General features: G+C 44.7%; 1 protein-coding gene across 1 annotated transcript in view; it reads right to left on the minus strand.

The window, feature by feature from the left end:
* The window catches only part of PLXNA4 (plexin A4), a 478,478-nt gene that overhangs the window by 24,080 nt on the left and 434,132 nt on the right, over positions 1–20,266 (minus strand). Inside the window, exons 25-28 of the mRNA XM_054084753.1 lie at positions 15,385–15,544; positions 7,713–7,816; positions 5,108–5,207; positions 2,583–2,773 (exon numbers count right to left, since the gene is read on the minus strand). Of these exons, the coding sequence (XP_053940728.1) occupies positions 2,583–2,773; positions 5,108–5,207; positions 7,713–7,816; positions 15,385–15,544 (555 nt within the window). The remainder of the gene's footprint in view (positions 1–2,582; positions 2,774–5,107; positions 5,208–7,712; positions 7,817–15,384; positions 15,545–20,266) is intronic.

Consider the following 20,266-nt stretch of genomic DNA (forward strand, 5'->3'; position numbering starts at 1 on the left):
AATTCGATCTCTACATGCTCAACCACACAAAGAAAACCTCGGAGGCTTTTAGGCAAGAGACTCTAGTTCTCAGAGGTCAGAGATTTACCAGAATAAAATTCATTGTCAGTTTAACTAAGTGTTCCCTGGGATTGTATTACCAGCAATCACTCTCTCTCTTCTTTTCCTCCCTCAAATAGTCATGATGAGGAATGAAAATTGCTCAGTCCAAGAGGGGACACAATAAACCCCCAGCCTTTCTGCTCTCTCTGTTGCTGTGCAAGTTTCACAGCTGCTTTCCTGCCACAAAAAAAAAATAATAATAAAAAAAAGCAAAAAACCCCACAAATGTTGAATTTGTGATCCAGAACAGAAAGCAAAAGGGATTCACTGGGGGCGTAGGGGATATATCCCCAGACAGCGTAAATCAGCACTGGTTCAATGCTTACTGGTTTACACCAGCTGGGTCCTGGGCCCTGGAGAGCATCATTTGCTTTTTAAGTTGTGTGATCCGTAAAAGCATCATGATGCCAGGGAGCTGGGCATGTACCAAGGGCTAAAGACAAAGACACTCTATCTCCAAATCCCACTGCAACATAGACAGGCTGAGTGATGATGCAGGGAGAGTCAAACATTAGGGGCAAAATGAGTTGAGGAACAAATACGTAGGTAAAACTCTATGGTAGGAGTTAAGAGAGTGATGGAGACCTGTCTGACGGGCAAACTCAGCGTTTGCATGAACACATGAAATGGTGTTTGTGACTATTAACACCCTGACAAGGACTGATAATAGTTAAAATTTGAGAGAAGGGAGGAAGATTGGGGTGTTTTATGACACAGAACAGGGTGAGATAACACTGTGATCAGCCAGACCTGAGTTACAGCTACCCTATGTTTTCCACTTCTCGGAGGCATTGAAGTAACCCTCATGTTAGAAATTTGAGCATCAAGATGGTCTGCACTCCAAGAGGACAGCAGGACTGCAAAGGAAATCTGTCTTTCACTATATTGTCTTTCTCCTAACCTGTCCCAGTCTCTGCCAGGGTGCAAAAGAAGATCGTTGCATGCTCTTCATTAATGCAGACTTCCCCAAGGAGACCACCTTCCGCAGGGTAGAAGAGCAAATACGTGTAAACTCAGACAACTGCTTTTGCCCACGCTCTCGTGGAGCCTTTACAAGTGAGTTAAGTGGAAGACAGTCTCAATTAGAGATGAAAGAATGTGAGAGATCTGAGAGCTTTTGTCAACGCCACAGTGAGCCAGCTGCAGCACGACCTGGCCATGCCCTTTGCAGGGAAAGGACAGTGTGATGGGGAGTTACAGTGAGTGCTTTTTGCAGAACCAGTGGCAATTAAACCACTTTCTGTTGCTGTTGTGGAGCCGAAGTCCACTGCAGGAAGTTTTAGACCTGTCAGCTTGAGTGATCTCTGCTTGTGCAAGTATCCTCCCCACAGTGCTGCATCCCCAGTTACTCTAAACACTCAGATACTGCTCTACTACAGAAGTTTTTCAGGCTCTGGAAGGCACACGTGTAGGACGCTGGTTTTCAGAATTTTGGGGAATATGGGTTGAGCAGGTAGGATCTTACCAACTTCCCAATACAACCTTTGCCCTCTCAGTAAAGACTTGCCATGGGTCAGCTGTGACATGTGTCTAGAGATTCAGTTCCTGCTTTGCCCAAACCTGACTTAATCTGTATATTCTCTTTGGAGATCCTGAGCTTTCCATGTCTTAGTGGGGATGGGCATCTAGCTCTGTCTGCTTTCTTTGCAGCTGGCCACATAATAGCCACAACACAGTCAACTCAGTGTCTTGCCAAGTCATCAGCACAAGATTTTTTATGGGCCCAGGGAAAAGGTAGAGAAGAAGGACTTGTACCATGGAACTCAGCCTTCTGTTTCATAACAGCCCACTTCAGACTATGAGGTGTGACACATTCTTGGAATATGATCTGGGCATATTTACTACCTGACTCTTTTGCTCAGTTTTGCTACAAGCCAGTATAATCAACAGTCTCAATACACACCTAACTCTCTACTGAATTTCTCCATTAGTCTCATGGCCCTGGCTTATTTAAACCTCAGTGCTTGTCAGCGACACTTTTTTGACTCCGCTTTCTAAACTCAAGCTCCTTCCCTCCATGCTTGAAGCCTACAAGAAAGCTGGGGAGGGACTGTTCACAAAGGCTTATAGTGATAGGACGAGGGGGAATGGGCATAAACTGGAGAGGGGCAGATTTAGACTGGACATAAGCAACAATTTTTTTCACCACGAGGGTGATGAGATGCTGGAACAGGCTGCCCAGGGAAGTTGTGGCTGCCCCATCCCTGGAGGTGTTCAAGGCCAGGTTGGATGGGGCTTTGGGCAGCCTGATCCAGTGGGATGTGTCCCTGCCCATGTCAGGGGGTTGGAGCTAGATGATCTTTAAGGTCCTTTCCAACCCAAACTATTCTATGATGCCATGATTCTATGATTCTGTTTTCCTTCTCTCTTTATTCCTCTTTGGCACTTTTTGAGCAGTCTTTCATTTCTTATAGGAAAGAAGTTTCAATGCAGCCTTTAAAAATCTGTTTCTCACCCTCTTCCCCACTCCCATCACATACCTTGGTAGCTAGTAGCCTTGTCAAGTAGATCTCAGAAACCATCTTGCTGCCCCGGTCACCCTCTTTTTGGTCACCATGCTCATGGTTCTTCACCAAGTGCCACATCTTGACTCCACTCTCAAGGTCAGGGGTGATCATGGGGGTGCGGGAACGAAGGCTGTCCGGGCTGCCTGTGTAACGGATCATGTTTTCTGCAAAGAGAGATGCACGTGTCTCAGCTGTAATAGCACTTGTCTTGGGATTAATGGGTTTCACTAAAGAAATTTGCTAAGGACATGCCACCTAATACAGGTTTTTCATCAGCATATGGAGTGGATACTCATACAGATTCTGATGTGGGACTGAGACAGTCATAGCTGGTGAGTCCACCCTTGGAAGATGTTAGTATGTGACTCCAAACTGGGAAGACTAGAAATACTGTGATGTCCCTGCTCTCAAAAGCTCAGCATTTCCATATTAGTATTAAACAGATTTCCATCATCTTGTAACACTAGGCAGCAAGGGCATATCTCCAGGTTGAATTACAGTGAGACAGAGAAGCTCCCAAAGCAGCTGTACAGACCAAGCTTTATTATCAGAGCATTATTTTATGAGTGAGAGATTTTCTCAGCAAAGACAAAGGCTGGCAGCCAAGCCAGACATGATGTCAATGTCTACACTAATAAATTGAGCAGTGCTTAAACATTGAATTTCAGTTGCCCATGATCTTTACATCTTCTTGAGTTCCCTGGCAAAGCTTTGGCCTGGGACAACCTGCACTGTCCGTATCAGACATTGCCCAGAACTTGTTCACAAGATAGTACTAGTTCCTTGTGATAATCAGCATGGACACATACAACTTGTTTTACCTGTATGGGTCTTAGTCATTGCATGCTATCCTGCTTGGCATTATGGCCAGAGAATAGGCCATAGCCTTTTGGCATAGTAATATTGATGCAGCTAATGTGACCTCTTGCGTAGATCCCCATCCATAGGCTCAGGAGCAGCTCTGTCCCCTCTCTCCTTCCGTATCAAAATAATTTGATAACTCCTGCCCAGTCATCCTCTTCACTCGCTGCTCCAAAATTTTGTTTTGACAGAAAGTAAACCAGAACTCCAGGTGGGCCTGCACAAATTGCCTCTCCAAGGATCCCTATAGCGTTCAGATTTTACCTCACTTTGCCTCTAAGTGATGGCATGACGCATTCCCCTCTCCCTGACCTTCCAGCAATGCTGCAGATAGCGTCTTTTCCAACCATAATTAACAGAAGAGCGTTGCACCTTTCTGTAGCAAGATCTGAATCAGCCTCATTAATGCATTACCAATCTCTACATATTAATTATCAGATGGAATATCGTTTTTCTCTCTGGATGCTGTTTTCTTAATTGCAATTAACAATCACTTCTGACCCACCACATCTTCTCTTCCCCCTGCGTTCTTCCCCGCTCTCTCTTCCTGAAAAATCAAATGGCAAAAGAATTCAAGAAATCCAGCAGAAATTAACCCCCTTCAAGTCTTCCTTTTCAAAGGTCACCGTGCCTTTCAGTAATTGCAACAACATGGCAAAGAGGATGAATATTAATAAGGCCTGGCGGATTGCTTATGTCCTTGGAGAAAGAGGAAGGGGGCTCCTCTGGACATTGAGTAGCTGTATTTTCCCTCAAGCTAAAGGGACCAAGAAGGATTGGGAATGTTTTCATAAACTAAAAAATAATATCAAACTGATCCGACAGCTACATCCAGGTTGGAGAGTGGCTTTGCAGCACTCTGCTTGCACATTAGAGAGGTTTGCTTTGCCCTCCGGCATCACCATAGTGAGACATGTCCTAGCATAGGGGAGAAAGGTGTGTCATGGTGTGAGAGAGACTCACGAGGTCTCTGTTCGGCTCTATAGAATGACTTCCACCTGATCTCTATTTCACACCTGTCTCATTCTCAGTTGTCTCTGGGGTAAAGTGGGAACAACAATCCAGTGCCTTGAGATACATTGATATAAGACCTCAATAAGCCATTTGCCTTATTATTCCAGGTGCAAATTCACTGGGGATAATAAGATAACTGTCTAGGACACACAGCACCCACACTGAGATGTAACTGTAGACAGGCCATGCCCTACATAGATGGTGGTTGCTTGTGGTCCCACCAGCTTCTCGTCTGCGCCACAGATTTGTCTTCGAACAGGCTGTGTTCCAAGGACTTTGCCCACCAGGACAATTTAACACATACAGTGTGCAGTTCTTGTCCTTTGCTTCTCCCTGTGCAAACTCTGAGAGTGAGATTCAGTGATCTAAAATGTAGGCTTGTCCTTCAGTTAATGAGGGACAAATACTTTGTAAGAGCAATCCAGACACTTGGATCAACAGCTTAGACCAGATGCCAAAGTTTCAGATGTCGAAATCCTCTTTTTACGCCATCCCCCGAGCAATCACATCAACTGGTCATCTGCCTATCACTCTCTGCTTTATTTCATGTCTTGTAACCACCACGATGTTTGAAATTTCTCCTTCAGTGCACTCTCAATCTGTGCCAGCACACAAATCCTTACCATACTTGCTGGCTGAGGTACGGGAGACTGTTGAGTTGTTGACTGCATTGTAGGCAGTGACTTGCTTGGAGACTAAAGCTACCACAGATCCATCTGGAACCTGTAGATAAAAAGGGACTTTGTGAATAAGCTTCTGAGAACTGGCTGAGAAGCATGCCAAGGGCAGCAGAAATCCAAGTAGCAGAAGCTGAGCCGTAAACCAGTGTCACTCTAGGCAGGACAGCAGTTCTGGCTGAAACTTTCAGAAAAGGATAAAACCTCCTGTTACAGTCCTAGAAGGCTACACTTGGGCAAGAGAACAGCTGATGACAAAGCAGGTCCATTCAGGTCTTGATTCAAAGCCTGGTGATGACAATATAAGTCTTTGCATTAACTTCAGTAAAGTTAATAGTATCTCCTTCACAAGGAAACTCTCACGCAGGACAGGAATATGAGAAGAATAAAATCATCTGAACTATTTCACACATGAAGGATAGGATGTCCCGTAAGGTTGTTAAATGTAATATAAATTTCCTGTTCCTTTGAATTCATAGAATTGTAGAATGATTTGGGTTGGAAAGGACCTTGAAGATCCAAACCCCCTGCCGTGGGCAGGGACACCTCCCACTGGATGAGGTTGCTCAAAGTTTCATCCAACCTTGTCTTGAACACCTCCAGGGATGGGGCAGCCATGACTTCTCTGGGCAACCTCTTCCAGTGCCTCACTGACCTAACAGTAAAAAACTTCTTCCTAATATCTAATCTAAATCTCCCTTCTTTCAGCTTAAATTCATTACCCCTCATCCTATCACCTTCAATTGTAGGTGATATCTAGATACCTAGCTCAGAAATGGATAGATGTTTTTTCCACTTTGATTGATTCTGTCAACCTTTCCCCGCACAATCTCTCCCTTCCATGTGACAAATGCACTGGTGGACGGAAGGGACTACCACAACACCTTTCTCTTTGCCGTGTTAGAGGGCCTCAGACAGGGAAAAGCAGTAAATTCAGTGGCTGTTCTCCAGGATATCATGGAATAGTGTTTCCAGAAAGCAGAGCTTTCTGAAACGAGTCAGACTTCCCACTTCTACATCTAGGCGATTCATGTGGGTCCTGTATTAGAAATGTTAACAAGCCAGTTGCTCAAAGGAATCATATTAGGAATATCTGTGATAAATAAGACATCATAAAAAGGAGATAGGTGAAAAAACCACCCCTACTAACGTCGTCTAACTCTTGTCTGTGTAATAACAATAATTAGCACTTGCATAGAGTTTTTCATCTTCAAAGCACTGCAGAGGCTAATTAAATAGCCCCTCAGCAATCATGAAAGGCAGTTATTGACTCTTTGTAGTTTTAACTCCGCAGTACAGATGGAGAAACTGAGGCAACAGGAATATCAATGGCTGTTCCAGCATGCTCTGTTTTTGCCCTCAGGGCAGACAGGGTAAATGATACAGAGCTCAAAACCCTGGCAGCTGAGGACCTGTTCTGCTCCATATAACTAAGAGTGCATTGCCTTGAGCAAACAAATGGAAAAAGCACAGAAGGGAAAGAAAATGATGCCTATTTGGGGGGGAAATGAAACAGAAAACACTCCTGCTCCACCTGAAAAAGGTGTTCTGGATTCAGCCAGCAGTGCTTCAATCTGAAGTGAAACGTTTTGTGTACTTTTCAAGTTATTGTTTGCTGCCTCCTCAGGTCACCTCTTAAGTGAAAAAAAAAAAAAAAAAACAACCCAAAATCTTATTGTGAAACATAGATTACTAAGGAGTGATTGAGTTAATCACAAAATTGTCAGCATTGGATTATGCTTAATGAAGTGCTTTTTTTTTTTTTTTTTTTTTTTTTGGCAAGGGAGTGTAGGAGTGGGTGCAGCTTTTGACCAAAACTCTGTTTTTTTATTAAATTTATCACTTCTGTAAGGTATTTTTGAACATCTTTAGCCCTCTCAAGGTCATACAGAGATGACAGAAGCCCTGTCCCAAGGCAGGTCATACAGATCAGGACAGGAATCTAAAACAAGGTTTCCTAGGTCAGTGCCAACTCCATTGCACCATGATCTCCAGTCACGTTGCTTTTCTCCTCCTTCTTCCAGATGCTAAGTCTCCTTCCCTTCCATTTCTCACTCTTCCATCTTTCTGAACTCTTCTAGAATTACAAGGCCTTTGATGCACTGGAAAAAGGGGGATTGAAGGACTTGCTTTCTACATGTCTACCTAAAATTGCTGACTTGTGCTGTCCTACTGACATCTCCTTTTTTGAATCCTCCACTCACTAGGGCTGCCCCTCCTTTGAGAGAGACATAGGGGTTTTTTTTTCTTTCCTTGGCTTCATGTTTAATGATGTGCTTGACAATTACTACAAGGACAATGGAGTAGGATGGATGTACTCAATGCAGGAGCTCTATCCAGTTATTGCCCACTTGAGCAACCTGATCTAGTGACAGGTGTCCCTTCCCATGGCAATGGGGTTATAACTGGATGATCTTTAAGGTCCCTTCCAATCCAAACCATTCTATGATTCTAACTTGTTTATCTTTGCATCTTAGACAATAATGCCTTGCCCTTCTCCTCTTCACTTTCTTAGCTGATCTACCTTCCACCCACTGTCTCACATAGTTACCTGATAGTGTGCCAGTGTGTTGAGTCTCTTCCAGTCATTCTCTATCTTGGTTGTGATGTCTTCATCCTGAAGGATCATTCTTGCCCCGCTAGCTTGCCGCCACTCTGCAAGGAGAACGGAGACATTGAATTCTACTGCGCAGAACCTCTGAGATAGGGGATCGAGCCCTGGCAATCACTATGTCCATAACTCATGTGGTCACACACGTACAGGCTGCATCTGTGTAGCGGTATGACAGTCATTGCCACTATGGTCTTTCAGATGCTTCCAACCACATGCAACATACAATTGCACAAATGTCCAGACTCCTCTTCCCAGAGGGAAAGAGAAGACAGGTGAACCATTAAAAGTTCAGAAAGATGGCTCAGGAAAGTGTGCAAAACTAATAGCCACATGGCAAAGTTCAGAGTCAAGTCCTAGGTCATTCAGACTGCTTGCCATACATTTAATAAAATTATATTGCTATCACAAATCAACTTTTGCACAGGAAACACCCACCTCTTTAAAGAGTGACACCATACAGATACCAGAAAACAGAGCAGTTGCCTTCAGAGATGAGAGGCTAAAGGCTAGGACACAGAATTACGCAGCAGTGAGCTCTATACAGATAAATAAAGCAATAACCAGAAACCTGCTCATCCATTGGCAGAGCTGAACAGAGCAAGACACAGGGGTTTAGCACCCTGGTTATTCACAGAGCTTAATTCTTAGCTTATTCCCCACCTCTGTTCTGGTTACAACAAGGCTTCTTCCAAGATCTATCTGTCTTTTCATGTGTTAGTCATCACCATGGGATAGAAGCAAATGAATGTGTTAGGGATGTAACCTCATACCTGGCTCCCCTTCCTTTAGCTGCACACACACATCCTCTATCAATTTATAAGATATATCCACCTCCCGAGTCCCCATCATGGAGAGGACTGCCCTGAGCAGAGCAGTGTCTTGTTGAGCGCAGCACCAGACCCTGTACTGGGCTCAATTCACCTCCTTTACGGCTTGCTCAGTTCTTTTTGCTACTCAAATCCAGAAGTGATGGAGTGCAGGAAGGCCTTAGCTTTAGGCACAGGAGAGGCACAATGTAGAGAAGAGCCAGAGGCAGAACCAGCATACAGCTCTGTGGAGCATAGAATCTCTAACAGCCTTCAGCAGCATGCCCATGGGCAGAAGGGTTCCATTTTCTGACCACACCCACCTCATAGAATCATAGAGTCACCAGGCTCTAAAAGACCTTTGAGATCATCAAACTCAACTGTACTTGTCCACTACTAAATCATATCCGTAAGCACTTCATCTGCCTGTCTTCTAAACACCTCCAGGGATGGGGGCTCTACTACCTCCCCAGCAGCCTCTGCCGGTGTCTGATAGTCCTTTCAGTGAAGAAATTTTTCTTAATGGCCAATCTGAACCTCCCCTGGCACAACTTGAGGCCATTCCCTCTCGTCCTGTCACCTGTCAATTGGGAGAAGAGAACAACATCCGTCTCACTACAACCTCCTTTCAGGGAGTTGTAGACAGTGATAAGGTCTCCTCTCAGCCTCCTTTTTTCTAGGGTAAAGTTCTTCAGCCTCAACTTTGAAGTCATGAATGCTTCTCTCCTTCTGCAACACAGGGGCACTCCGTCACTTCCCAGAGTATCACCATTTGCTCAAATCCTGAAGGATCCTCTATGTGGAAGATTGTCACAGCTTTCCTTACAGAGGACTCACAGACTTGCCTATCAGCAACAAACACGTAAAAATGGCCAAAAAAAGAGAAATTCAGTCTCACTTGGTGACACCAGGGAAAGCTGTGGCTTAATCACAGACAACCTGGACCATTCAAAGCTACACTTTTGGTTTTCATGTCTCAGTCACAGTGACCCAATCACATACAGTTTAGTCAGAGCCAAAGCAGAAAGTCTATTCATTTGTGGGAGTTAATTAAAATGAACTCTTGGATATGGAGACATCACCTGCTACCCCTGCTTATTTCTCCTAATATAAAAAGGCAGGGACCGTTGCAAATTTCTTTTGGTTTCAGCAGTTTTCTTATCATATAATTAAAATGTATTGGGAAAGCTGCCCTTGCCTTTATTATTCATTTAAATTAGCAGGAAGAGGTCAGCTGCCGTGTTTATTGCTGGGTGTTACTTTGGCTGGCGATACTCAGAGAGTAAGCAAAGGTTATGTTGGCAAAGCACTGATCCTGAACTGCCTTTCATTTACTCCAGCTCCTTAGACCCCCACCTATATTATCCTTGTGGTGTCTGAGGGTGATGCTTTCTGTTCTCTCCAAACTGGACTGGATTCCGGGATGCTATCTCGTCCAAGAAATTGCTTGGAAGAGCACAAAATGCACGAGTTTGAGCTGGCCAATAGTGCTTTCACAAAGTGCCAAAGCCACTTCTACTCTCTTCTGCGCATTCCTCATGGTTTCTTGTGGACAGTGTCTCTTTGATCTCTCTCCTTCAGTGCTCTGAACATTCCTGTAGTCCTCTCCTGACTCATCTTTGGGGAGGAACACACATAGGGTATCGGCAAAGATGTACAAGTTCTCAGTGTTGCACTTGGCTCTGATATGAAGGATAGACACAATTTTCCTCATTCTGGGCTTTATTTGTATTCAAGAGTTGGGCAAGGTCCTCAAAGCAGCATAAACATTCCCTCTGCTCCAGCGGAGCTGGGGATATTATGGTATGTCTAGCACAGAGACATGGGATTACCATTGGCCTTCCTGCAGAAAGGGGACACTCAAGGATGGCCAATGTGATTTGAGCAACTGAAGCATCCTGCTTCAGTTTTGCAGCCCATTTGCCCTGACCAATGGCACATCACTGCATCGTACATCTGAGCAATGACAGGGAAAGGCCCCCCAGTCGTGGTTCCCCAACTCTTTCTAGTTTAACAGGAGCACTAAACACTCCCCTTTCCCATGAGTGTCAGCTGAGGTGATTTCGTGCTGATCTGCAAGGAAATGCGATGGCTGTGAGCAACAGAATGGGAAGGGAGGGTGTAAAGGAGGGAAAGGTGACCCTGACATCCATATTCACGGTACTAAGTGAAAACTGTTAGCTTTGTCCTCTCTGGCAGCACCCTGTCCCCTCTCTCATCAGATTTCTGCACTCCTCTGTGAGCCAGCACAAAGGAAAGACATATTCCAATCCAATTTGTTACAATTCCACCTTCCAGAGAGAGAGAGGGAGAGGGGGAGGGAGGTAAAAAATCCCATTATCTTTATCAACCCTTCCAATCAGGAGCAGCGGTAAATGCAAACTCAGGAGACAGCTGCTGTGAAGCCTTTATATTTCATTCAGCAGATAGTGTATCTTTTTATTGCACGCAGGAATTACTTCTCTTTTTTTTTTTTCCCTTTTTTCTTTCTTTTTTTTTTTTTTTTTTAATAAACAACCTTTCTTTTCAACTTGGCTGAGAAAAAGGAAATTCCAGGGGTCTTTGAAAAAAAGGTGCTTCTTTGAGCTATAGCAATGCCTGGCCAGGGAATGACTCTGCAAGGAGATGGGATATGAGGAGATGTCCTCCTGCACCTCAAATCCTAGAGAAAATTTTACACCTCCCTCATGATTTTCTCTGATCCATGTCACCCTGAAGATGCCCATTGGACTAAGGAGACAAGCGCAGCAGAGTCAACCTTTTTCAGGGGCAATTGAAATACCCGGGTGGATGGAAGACCTGCCAGCTCACTCCAGGTGTCTTCATCTGAGCTAGTCATCATCTGTTGCCCTATCCTTTACAGGCACTTCTAGGTCATAATGCACACAATATATTTCAGTCAATTGTTCATGCCATACAATGTGCTTCCCACCCTTTTCCTAAAAATCCTAAGTCTTCTGTCAAGGACTGGGAAAATGTTTGTGGCTGACTGTACACAGCAATGGCATGTGGAATGAATACATATGGCTTATCCAGGCTTGATACCTATTTCTTACGATCATAGAATCATAGAACAGTTTGGGTTGGAAGGGACCTTAAAGTTCATCCAGTTTCAATCCCCCTGCCATGGGCAGAGACACCTTCCACTGGATCAGGTTGCCCAAAGCCCCATCCAAACTGGCCTTGAACACTTAAGGGGAGGGGACATCCACCACTTCCCTGGACAACCTGTGCCAGCATCTCATCACTCTCATTGTAAAGAATTTCTTCCTAATACGTAGTCTAAATCTTCCGCTCTCCAATTTCTGACCATTATCTCTCATCCTACAGGCCTCTGTTAAAAGTCCCCCTCCAGCTTTCCTGGAGTCCCTTCAGGTACTGGAAGGTCACTATAAGGTCTCCTCAGAGCCTTCTCTTCTCCAGGCTGAACAACTCCAACTCTCTCAGCCTGTCCTCATATGGGAGGTGCTCCAGCCCTCTGATCATCCTTGTAGCCTCCTGTGGACCTATTCCAACAGTTCCATATCCTTCTTACATTGAGGATCATTTGTGCTCATGAAGGATTTGTCTGAAGAGCTGGGAGGGGGCTGCTTTTAGCCCTATGAATTCTTTTTGTCTTCCCAATAATTTCTATGTGAGAGACAGGCTGGTATAGGCAACAGGAGAAAAAACCCTTTGTCTGTATGCCGCAGGCTGCAGAAAAGCCAGGTGAGCAGGAAACAAAAATGGGTGAATATCTAGGATGTGATAAGCTCTGGGAAGAGAGGAGAAACCCAGCTCTGCTTCTGGGGTGCAGAAAGACCACCGTGTCTGGGGAAAAGTAATTTGTATCAGAATGCACAGATGGAAGATGCCTGGGGACTATTTCATCCTGCATATCCAAGTTGTCTTACTGTGCGTATACTAGAGTAAGAGACAGTTTAAATGGCTCCTAAAGGTTAAACCCCTCACCATCGCTCCATCGGTGAGGCAGTGAAAGCTTGCCCTGACATGGTCCACAATGAGCCAGAGACAGCGTGACTTCAGTGCAAGGCATTCAACCTCGCAGCTCCCATCACCTCGGCAGTCCATTTCAAAAAAAGCAGCCAGAACACAGGGGAGACTGAATGCCTCAGCACGAAGCCAGATTTCTGTTTCATGATCCTTGCACCCTAATGCTTTCCCAAATATGGGGTATTTTATTTATGGTGAGGGCTTTAAAAAATAATAATAACAAAAATAGCCACTGTAGAAAGAAGCCTTTACTCAGAGGGCTGCAATTTGGGTTTTGGACAAAAATGTAACCTCAGGGTGTCCAAAATAAGTGTTTTCATCTGACAACCCCCTCCATGAGTTGTCTGGGTAACTGCAAAACATTATGACATTTGCGACACATACAAATAACTCTGCCTGCGGCTGCCCTGCATTTAACAACTCAAGATAACTCATTAGCTTGTTTGCTTTATTCCATGTGAGCAATCCAGCCTTAGTATGGACAGAAAGCCCAGAAAAGTGTAATGATAAGAGCAAAATGCTTTGGGGTTTAGAAAACCATCTATTTCAAAGCTGTATTACAGTCGTCTGCTCCGGTCTACTGTTCAGCATGGACAAGCAGAGCTGATCCAGCCACCTCTGTGGTTCTGAGCATTCAGCCTGAGGCAAGTTGATCCTGAGAGCTCTGCACTGCTTTCTAACAGGCAGCAGTGCTTTCTGCTTTCCCTTTTCTGCCTTCTCTGTCACTGAAGAGTGCCATGTGCCAACAAACATCCTCTCCTGCAAAGAGGCTGGGCTGGAGCTGTGGCTGGACATGCATCTCCTCTTGTTCCTGCTTTAACCATGCCAGCCCTTCTCCTTCTACCTAATTGCTGCTCTGCTAAAGGAGCCTGCAACTATATTGCTGCTGACAAGACTCTTCTACCATATTATGGGTGGAGTTTTTATGTGTTTTAGTTTGTTGTTTGTTTTTTCCCCCCATCTGCGTCATCAACGCTATTAGCCAAACAGCTGCCCATTAAGCAGTGTCCTGTCAATGCAGTCAGGTCTGTCCTCTGAAAGTAAACTCATAAACACTTTCTGGAAATTGCTGGTCCTCAGCACCACTCAGCAGGTCAATATTTCTTAAAACAGGAATAGTCGTGGATGTAAAATAGTCAGGCTCCAGCTGGGACCCTGCACACACACACATTTCTGTATCTGTCAGTTGTCAGAGCTACAGTAAAACCTGCAGACTCCAATTTATCCCTTATGTTTGCCACATGCAGGTAAAATTCCTGCCTCCCATTGTGGACGCATCACTTAACCCTACAGCAAACAAACTGCTTTCCACTCATACCCTCTCTGATTTCCAAACATAATGGGCTCTGTGGCCACCATCCAGCACCAGACAGGTCAAGAGATCTTGCTGTAAACCCATCTCCTCTGGGCTACTGTTCCCTGGCATCCTGCCCTGCCTGCCCACTGCACTCACCATTCCCCTGCTGAATCACAGCAGCTCCAAAATCATCTTGGGTTCTTTCTTGATGAGGTATATGATCTGTTCTTCATTGTCGCTGGTTTTGGCAGCTTGTTGCATTATTCTATCTGCCTTTCATGAGCAGGAATCTTGCTGCAATTTCTGGCAGGAATCCTCTCCTCCCTCACTCATATGCACACACATACAGACACTTATCTTTAATCCCTGACCTCTCATTCCTGCCTGCATTATTGCTGTGATCTTTTTTCTTGGCCTCCTTCTCCTTTTGGTTCCTCTTCTACTTTGCAAGGTTTTATGGACTCCATCATTTTTCACTCAAGACTCTTTCACTGAAGTTCACTGAGGGCAAATTCCAGCAGATATAGCCACAATACAGTCCTCAGCTCCCTACCAGGCACCTCAGTAATGCCTTGAGAAGATTTTTCTGCATCGTTTCAGAGTAGCCTCCAGATGTAGTATCCCTTCTGCATCTGGCCCCCAACTTCAGGCATCTCACACCTCCTAGAAATCTTATTCCAGATCTTGGTCAGAAATCGATTTGGGCCTCAGAAACACTCCTGTACTGGGCTGTACAACTCCTTCCATGCCTCAGAGCTTGACAGCACAACTGCTCAAGAAATACAAGTGAAGCTGGTGCAGCTCTTTCCACCCTCAAATCAGAGCAATGTACAAAAGATCGAACCATTGATGAAAAAATACGAATACCTAAACAGAAGGGCTACTCTATCCTTAAGATCCAGAAGATCTTTCTTCTTCTGCAGAAAGGATGGCTCAGAGCAGCATCTCCCATCCCTGCTGTTGGTAGTGGGGTGTTGAAAGGAGAGGAAAGTGGTCAGGGCTGAGATGGATGCAGCCCAGTGAACAGAGGATGTTTCATGCCCTTTCCTGTGCTCGCACAATGAGTAATTCATACTGCTTGGGCTGTGACTATCTCAGCAAGAAGTTTTGTATAATCCAAACCTTCTCTATTCATAGAAGAGCCAGGGATAAAGCTCTGCAGCCTGAACACTGCTGATAACATCATCCTGGGCTCTTTTTCCTTGGGTCTTTGGCAGAACAGCAAGAACAGCCTCTGTCAAGCCTTTTCAATACCATTGTCCAAGCTGAATTCTGTGGTCAGAAAAGTAGGATAGCTACTGGTCTTTTTGCACCCTCAAGGCCAAAGGTAACATAAACCAGGAACATATGCATTGATTTAATCACTCTCTTCTGCCCTCTCACCATTGCCGCTGCTCTACCTTGCAGAAATGCTAAGGGTACACCTAGTGCCAACAGTGTCTACATTGAACGTGACTGTCTCCCATCTCCCCACTTCCAAAGGGCAATCAGGGCCCGTTGTACACTCACATACCCAGGTCCATATCAGCAGCTTTGGGCCGGTGGGAGCAGGGCACATTCTTGAAGATGGCATCAAGGATCTTCTCCTTGACCTGTGTGATGGTGTCGCAATTCAGGATCTTCACCGGGATCTCAGGGCTGTTCACGTTATCGGGGTTCACACAGCTGAGGACCTGAGAGAGAAGCAATGAGATTTCACAGCAGCATGGATAACTTTAGGCCACCCTTACACAACCATCTTCATGCAGATCCCTGTATCCTACAAGCCAGAGGGATCTAGGGTAAAATAAAGTGGAAAATGTATACCAAGAGTACTCCCTTCATTGAAGGGGAACAGACATCTGGCTTCACACAGGGGGATTGCATCTACCCATGCCTGTACTGCTTTCAACCCTTTGCCACTGTCTGTGCCCAGTGGATTAAAGATAACTCAGGATTTGGCTCTCAGCTAAGTGCTGTGGGCTCCCAGATTATGCAGCCACTGAGTTGGGGTTGATGTGAAGTTCCTTCTGAACTTGTGTCTCATGCCACTTGTCTCTGTGAGATCCAACTACTATACCTCCGGGAACAGCCCCTTATATTCAAGCTTCATCTCTTTCATATCTTTGTTGCATTAATAAAAGGAAGCCCACGTGTCCCAGCTCAGCTTCTGCTGCTTTCAGTAAAAATGGTGTTTAACAAATAATACCGGACACTGATCGTTGACACACTCTTTTCATATCATAGAATCTCTTGGTTGGAAAAGACCTTTGAGATCATCGAATCCAACCGTACTTGTCCACTACTAAACCATATCCCTGAGCTCCTTTTCTGCCCATCTTTTAAAAACCTTCAGGGATGGATAGTCCACCATCTCCCTGGGCAGCCTCTGCCAGGGCCTGAGAACCCTTTCAGTGAAGAAATTTTTCCTAATTTCTAATCTGAACCTGCCCTGGCACAACCTGAGGTCTCTCAGTGGACTGACCAAGATCCTTATCAGACAAATGTTATTAATTTGAAATGGAGGGTTTCTTAAGAAAAGAATCACAAAACAGCAACAACCCCCCCTTTTGCTTTCACATATAGAACAAGACAACTGCCCCGTTTCCTGGAAAGAGGATATCATTTTCTCCAGAAGCTTTGTCCAAGAGCAGATACAAAGCATATGGGATGGTGGAGTGTTTAAACATCGATCTGCCCACTAACTCTTGGCTGTGTCTATGCTGAGCATTCTGCTCTCTCCTGGTTACAGGCCTGTGGAATCTATAAACTTTTATAAACTTTGCACACTTTTGACCTTGGAAGGAGTGTTCAGTGATGTTCCTGATTATATATGGTTATTAAATGTTCCAGTTCCACTTTTACAAGTGCAGACACACTCATTCTAGACAAATTCTACCTTCACTGCAAATTCCCTTCTGTAGAACACAATAACTACTGGACTCTCCATCACTTTCCATCTTAACCTACTAAGACACAGTAGGATCTCAAGGTGGCTTTGAGTGAAATTGTATCAGTGTAATTATATATTGGCTCACCAGGCTCCCTTTGGTGCTGTTATGTTCAGCTAAGAGGGACTTGTGAAGATATTGCTTACAAAGAGCTCTGTGATCTTTCTGGATGAAAGGGGAGATGTAAATATGAGATATTGATTAGATCATAATGCTATTATTTATATGTCACTTCCAGAAGTATTGAAGAAGCATCAATTCAGAAAATAACAATGGCAGAGATTTACAGTTCTATGGCATCTTTCATCTTAAAGGATCACAGAACTTCACATAAAAAGCTATGTTGCAATATACCCAGTGTTGAGGTTATTAGTTGCCCCCCTCCCATTACACATCTGTAGGGAAATGAAAAAGTGATGGCACGCCAGGCTAGCTCTTTTGAGAGTGTTATGGGGTTCACACATAGTTCTGGGGAGTAAGTTACTCTGCAGGTCTCTCTCACTGATCTGAGCTCAGCAAAGGTGGATTGAGTTGAAGCCAGTCAGAGCAAGCACTGTGGTGTGATGCAAACACGTAGGGCTCAGTTCAGTTCCCCACATGGAGGCACTTAGTGCTACTTAAAATAATCTGGGCTACTCTACCAGGCATCTTGCTGCTGGTCCAGAAGGGTCAATATCTCCTGCAGGTGCTGACCAGTGGCCAACATGCTGGTACACACCATACAATGCAGACCATCACCTAGCTGGAGGATGACAATGGTCATTTGCTCTTACTACTTGATTTGCCTTGAATTTCACAGTGTGCCAACGTTGGAATGTGGCAGAAAAACTCTTGCTGAGTGAGCCATTACCATTCATGCCCTCACTGCAATAGTCTTTGCTTCATCTTTTCCAGTTCAGCTGGAGAAAAAGGAGCAGGGAAGGCAATATTTCAACCGTCTGTGCAGAGAGAGTTTTGGTTTTGGCCTCAAGCATGGACAGGGACAGCTGGTAGAAGCTGCCAACTCCTGGACACCAGTGTGTTTATTTCAATGACAGTCAAGAGGCTCCTTTCAACATTTTAGGTAATCCAATCATTGTTTATAGAAGCCAAGAGCCTTCCCAGAGCACAGTGGCTTCGATATATGTGTCCCAGGCTTCGTATCAACTCTCAGTGTTTTTCAATTGTTCTCTTGTGAAGAACTAAACTTTTCTCAGTACAAAGACTTCAGGAATTTTGCAGAGTGCACCTGTGCATTGTACACATTAAATAGCTGTTCTTTGGAGATTGTTGTGGGACCTATAAAAGTCATCTTTACACCACAGACTGAAAATCTTTGCTTCCCTTCCAACAGGCTGAAGTTTCTAATCATAATGAGGTGTTTCCAACAGAGCAAGTTATTCCTACCACTTCCATGGGAATCTTCCCACCTCCCACTAGATCAGGCTGTCCATGGCCCCATCCAACCTGGCCTTGAACACCTCCAGGGATGGGGCAACCACAACTTCCCTGGGCAACCTGTGCCAGTGTCTCACCACGGTCATTGTGAAGAAATTCCTCCTTGTGTCTAGTCTAAATCTGCCCCTCTTCAATTTATAACCATCTATGTGAACACAATCTTTGATGTCAACTGTTGGGGAAGAGATCCCTGAGATGACCTGTTTTGTATTCCTGCATGATCAGCCACTTCGAGGGAAGCTTTGGGATGCTGATCTCCTGAATGCATTCATTGTTACTGCTCCATCACGCACCCCACTGGCCTTTGAGTCCTGTGGGGCAGAACTAGCAATGTGGATGAAGAGGGGACGAGACTTCAATGCCACTCAAGGAGATGCTGGATGTTTTGCCACTGAGAGGACATCAGCGTTTGCCATCGTACTTTTCTCATGCGTTGAGCTCTATGTCAGTATAGCATAAGGACAGCACCAGTTGTGGAGTCAACATGGAAAGACATGAGACTGGAAGTCAGCAAAATAATAATCTCTGAGCCCTGCTGTCCCACTTGACTCTGTATTACCTTGGGGCTTGTCTTATCACTGGATTTGTATTTATTGACCTTTTTCTACATCCTTGGGCTTTTTTTGTCTGCCCACCCTTCCAGCCATGAGCTGTCTCCAAGTGTATACGTACATGCAATGCTTAGCACAACTAACCCTGATCTCCACTACAGATTACTGGCATTTAAATCATAAAGGCACAGCTTGTGATTACTCACATGGGGACCCTGGCTCTGAGTTCTAGGCAGTGTTTGAACAGTCTATCCTGAGACCAGGACATTGCTACTATTCCTGTCCAGGGGACAGACATCTTTATCTAACCTTCTAGACTGGACTAAGAAAGGTCCAAGGTGGCTGGCATACAGCGAGGCTTGGGAGTGAGCAAGGAGGAGAAAGACTCTCAAAGAGGTCAAGCATGGGAGAGCCTTTATATCTTGGTAGCGGCTTCTTCCCTGCCACCAAAATTCCCTGAAAGGCCTTAAGCAGACAGCTCAAAGCATCTTTATCCATCTGGAAGATGTTGTCAGGAGAGATGATCTGATTAGGCTCTCAGCACTGGAGTCACTGAGGTGTGCAGGGACCACGCAGAGCACACCACTGCTCAAGATGTACTGGGCTGCTCCCACCTACCACCTCCAAGCATTAATTAGCCAATACTTTTGACAGCTTCTGACACACATCAAGGTCTTTGCTCCTCTGCACTATTTGTATTAACTGAATCGAAGCCGACATAGGAGATGGATGGTCTTTCATCTCCCAGTGACAGCGGAGCAGTGGCAGTAAGAAACAAGGTTTAGCATCTGGACTCTGGTTTGGCGAATGGCTTAAAAGTCACAGATTCTAGCAAAGGCAGATGCCAGTCAGCAGGGATGAGATCTTCCTATCTTTCAGAGATGGAATAATCTAGCTGGGTTTTTAATAACACTACAGACCAGAGATGAGGAGCACTGACTGCTAGAGAGTCTGCACACAAGCTGGTGTTTCTTTGAGCTATACAGCTTGGGAGAAGACCTACTGTTCAGTTGCAACACATTTATTCTAGCAAATCACATCTGTGACTGGCTTAGTTTCTACTGTACTGAAAAATCCCTTGAAAGCACAGAAATTGTTATAGACTGCAATGACCCTAGGACATCAAGGCTCCTTCCTTTGAGAATTGTAGGACCTGGCAGACAGCAAATCAGAGCTATCAGGTTTGGAAAGAAAACAGACTGAAACAATCTGATTTTATTGAATGAGGTGTATATTGTAAAATCAGTAATTCCAGATGTCTGAAAGTGCCTGGTCTTCTTTTTTCTCCCTGGACAAGTCAATTTCTTTGGCTCTGCTTTTCACTCAAATCACATTTGAAACCATGACTTAAAATATTTGTTCATGATTAATGAAGGATAAAGAACAAATGTTTTCCAAAAGAAGCCCAGGCTTAGACCTCTTGGAATAATGATAATAAACAGCCTATTTCAACGTGCCACGCTGCTGGAATTGTGAT

This window comes from Cuculus canorus, chromosome 1 (genome assembly GCF_017976375.1).
Source record: "Cuculus canorus isolate bCucCan1 chromosome 1, bCucCan1.pri, whole genome shotgun sequence".
Lineage (NCBI taxonomy): Eukaryota > Metazoa > Chordata > Aves > Cuculiformes > Cuculidae > Cuculus > Cuculus canorus.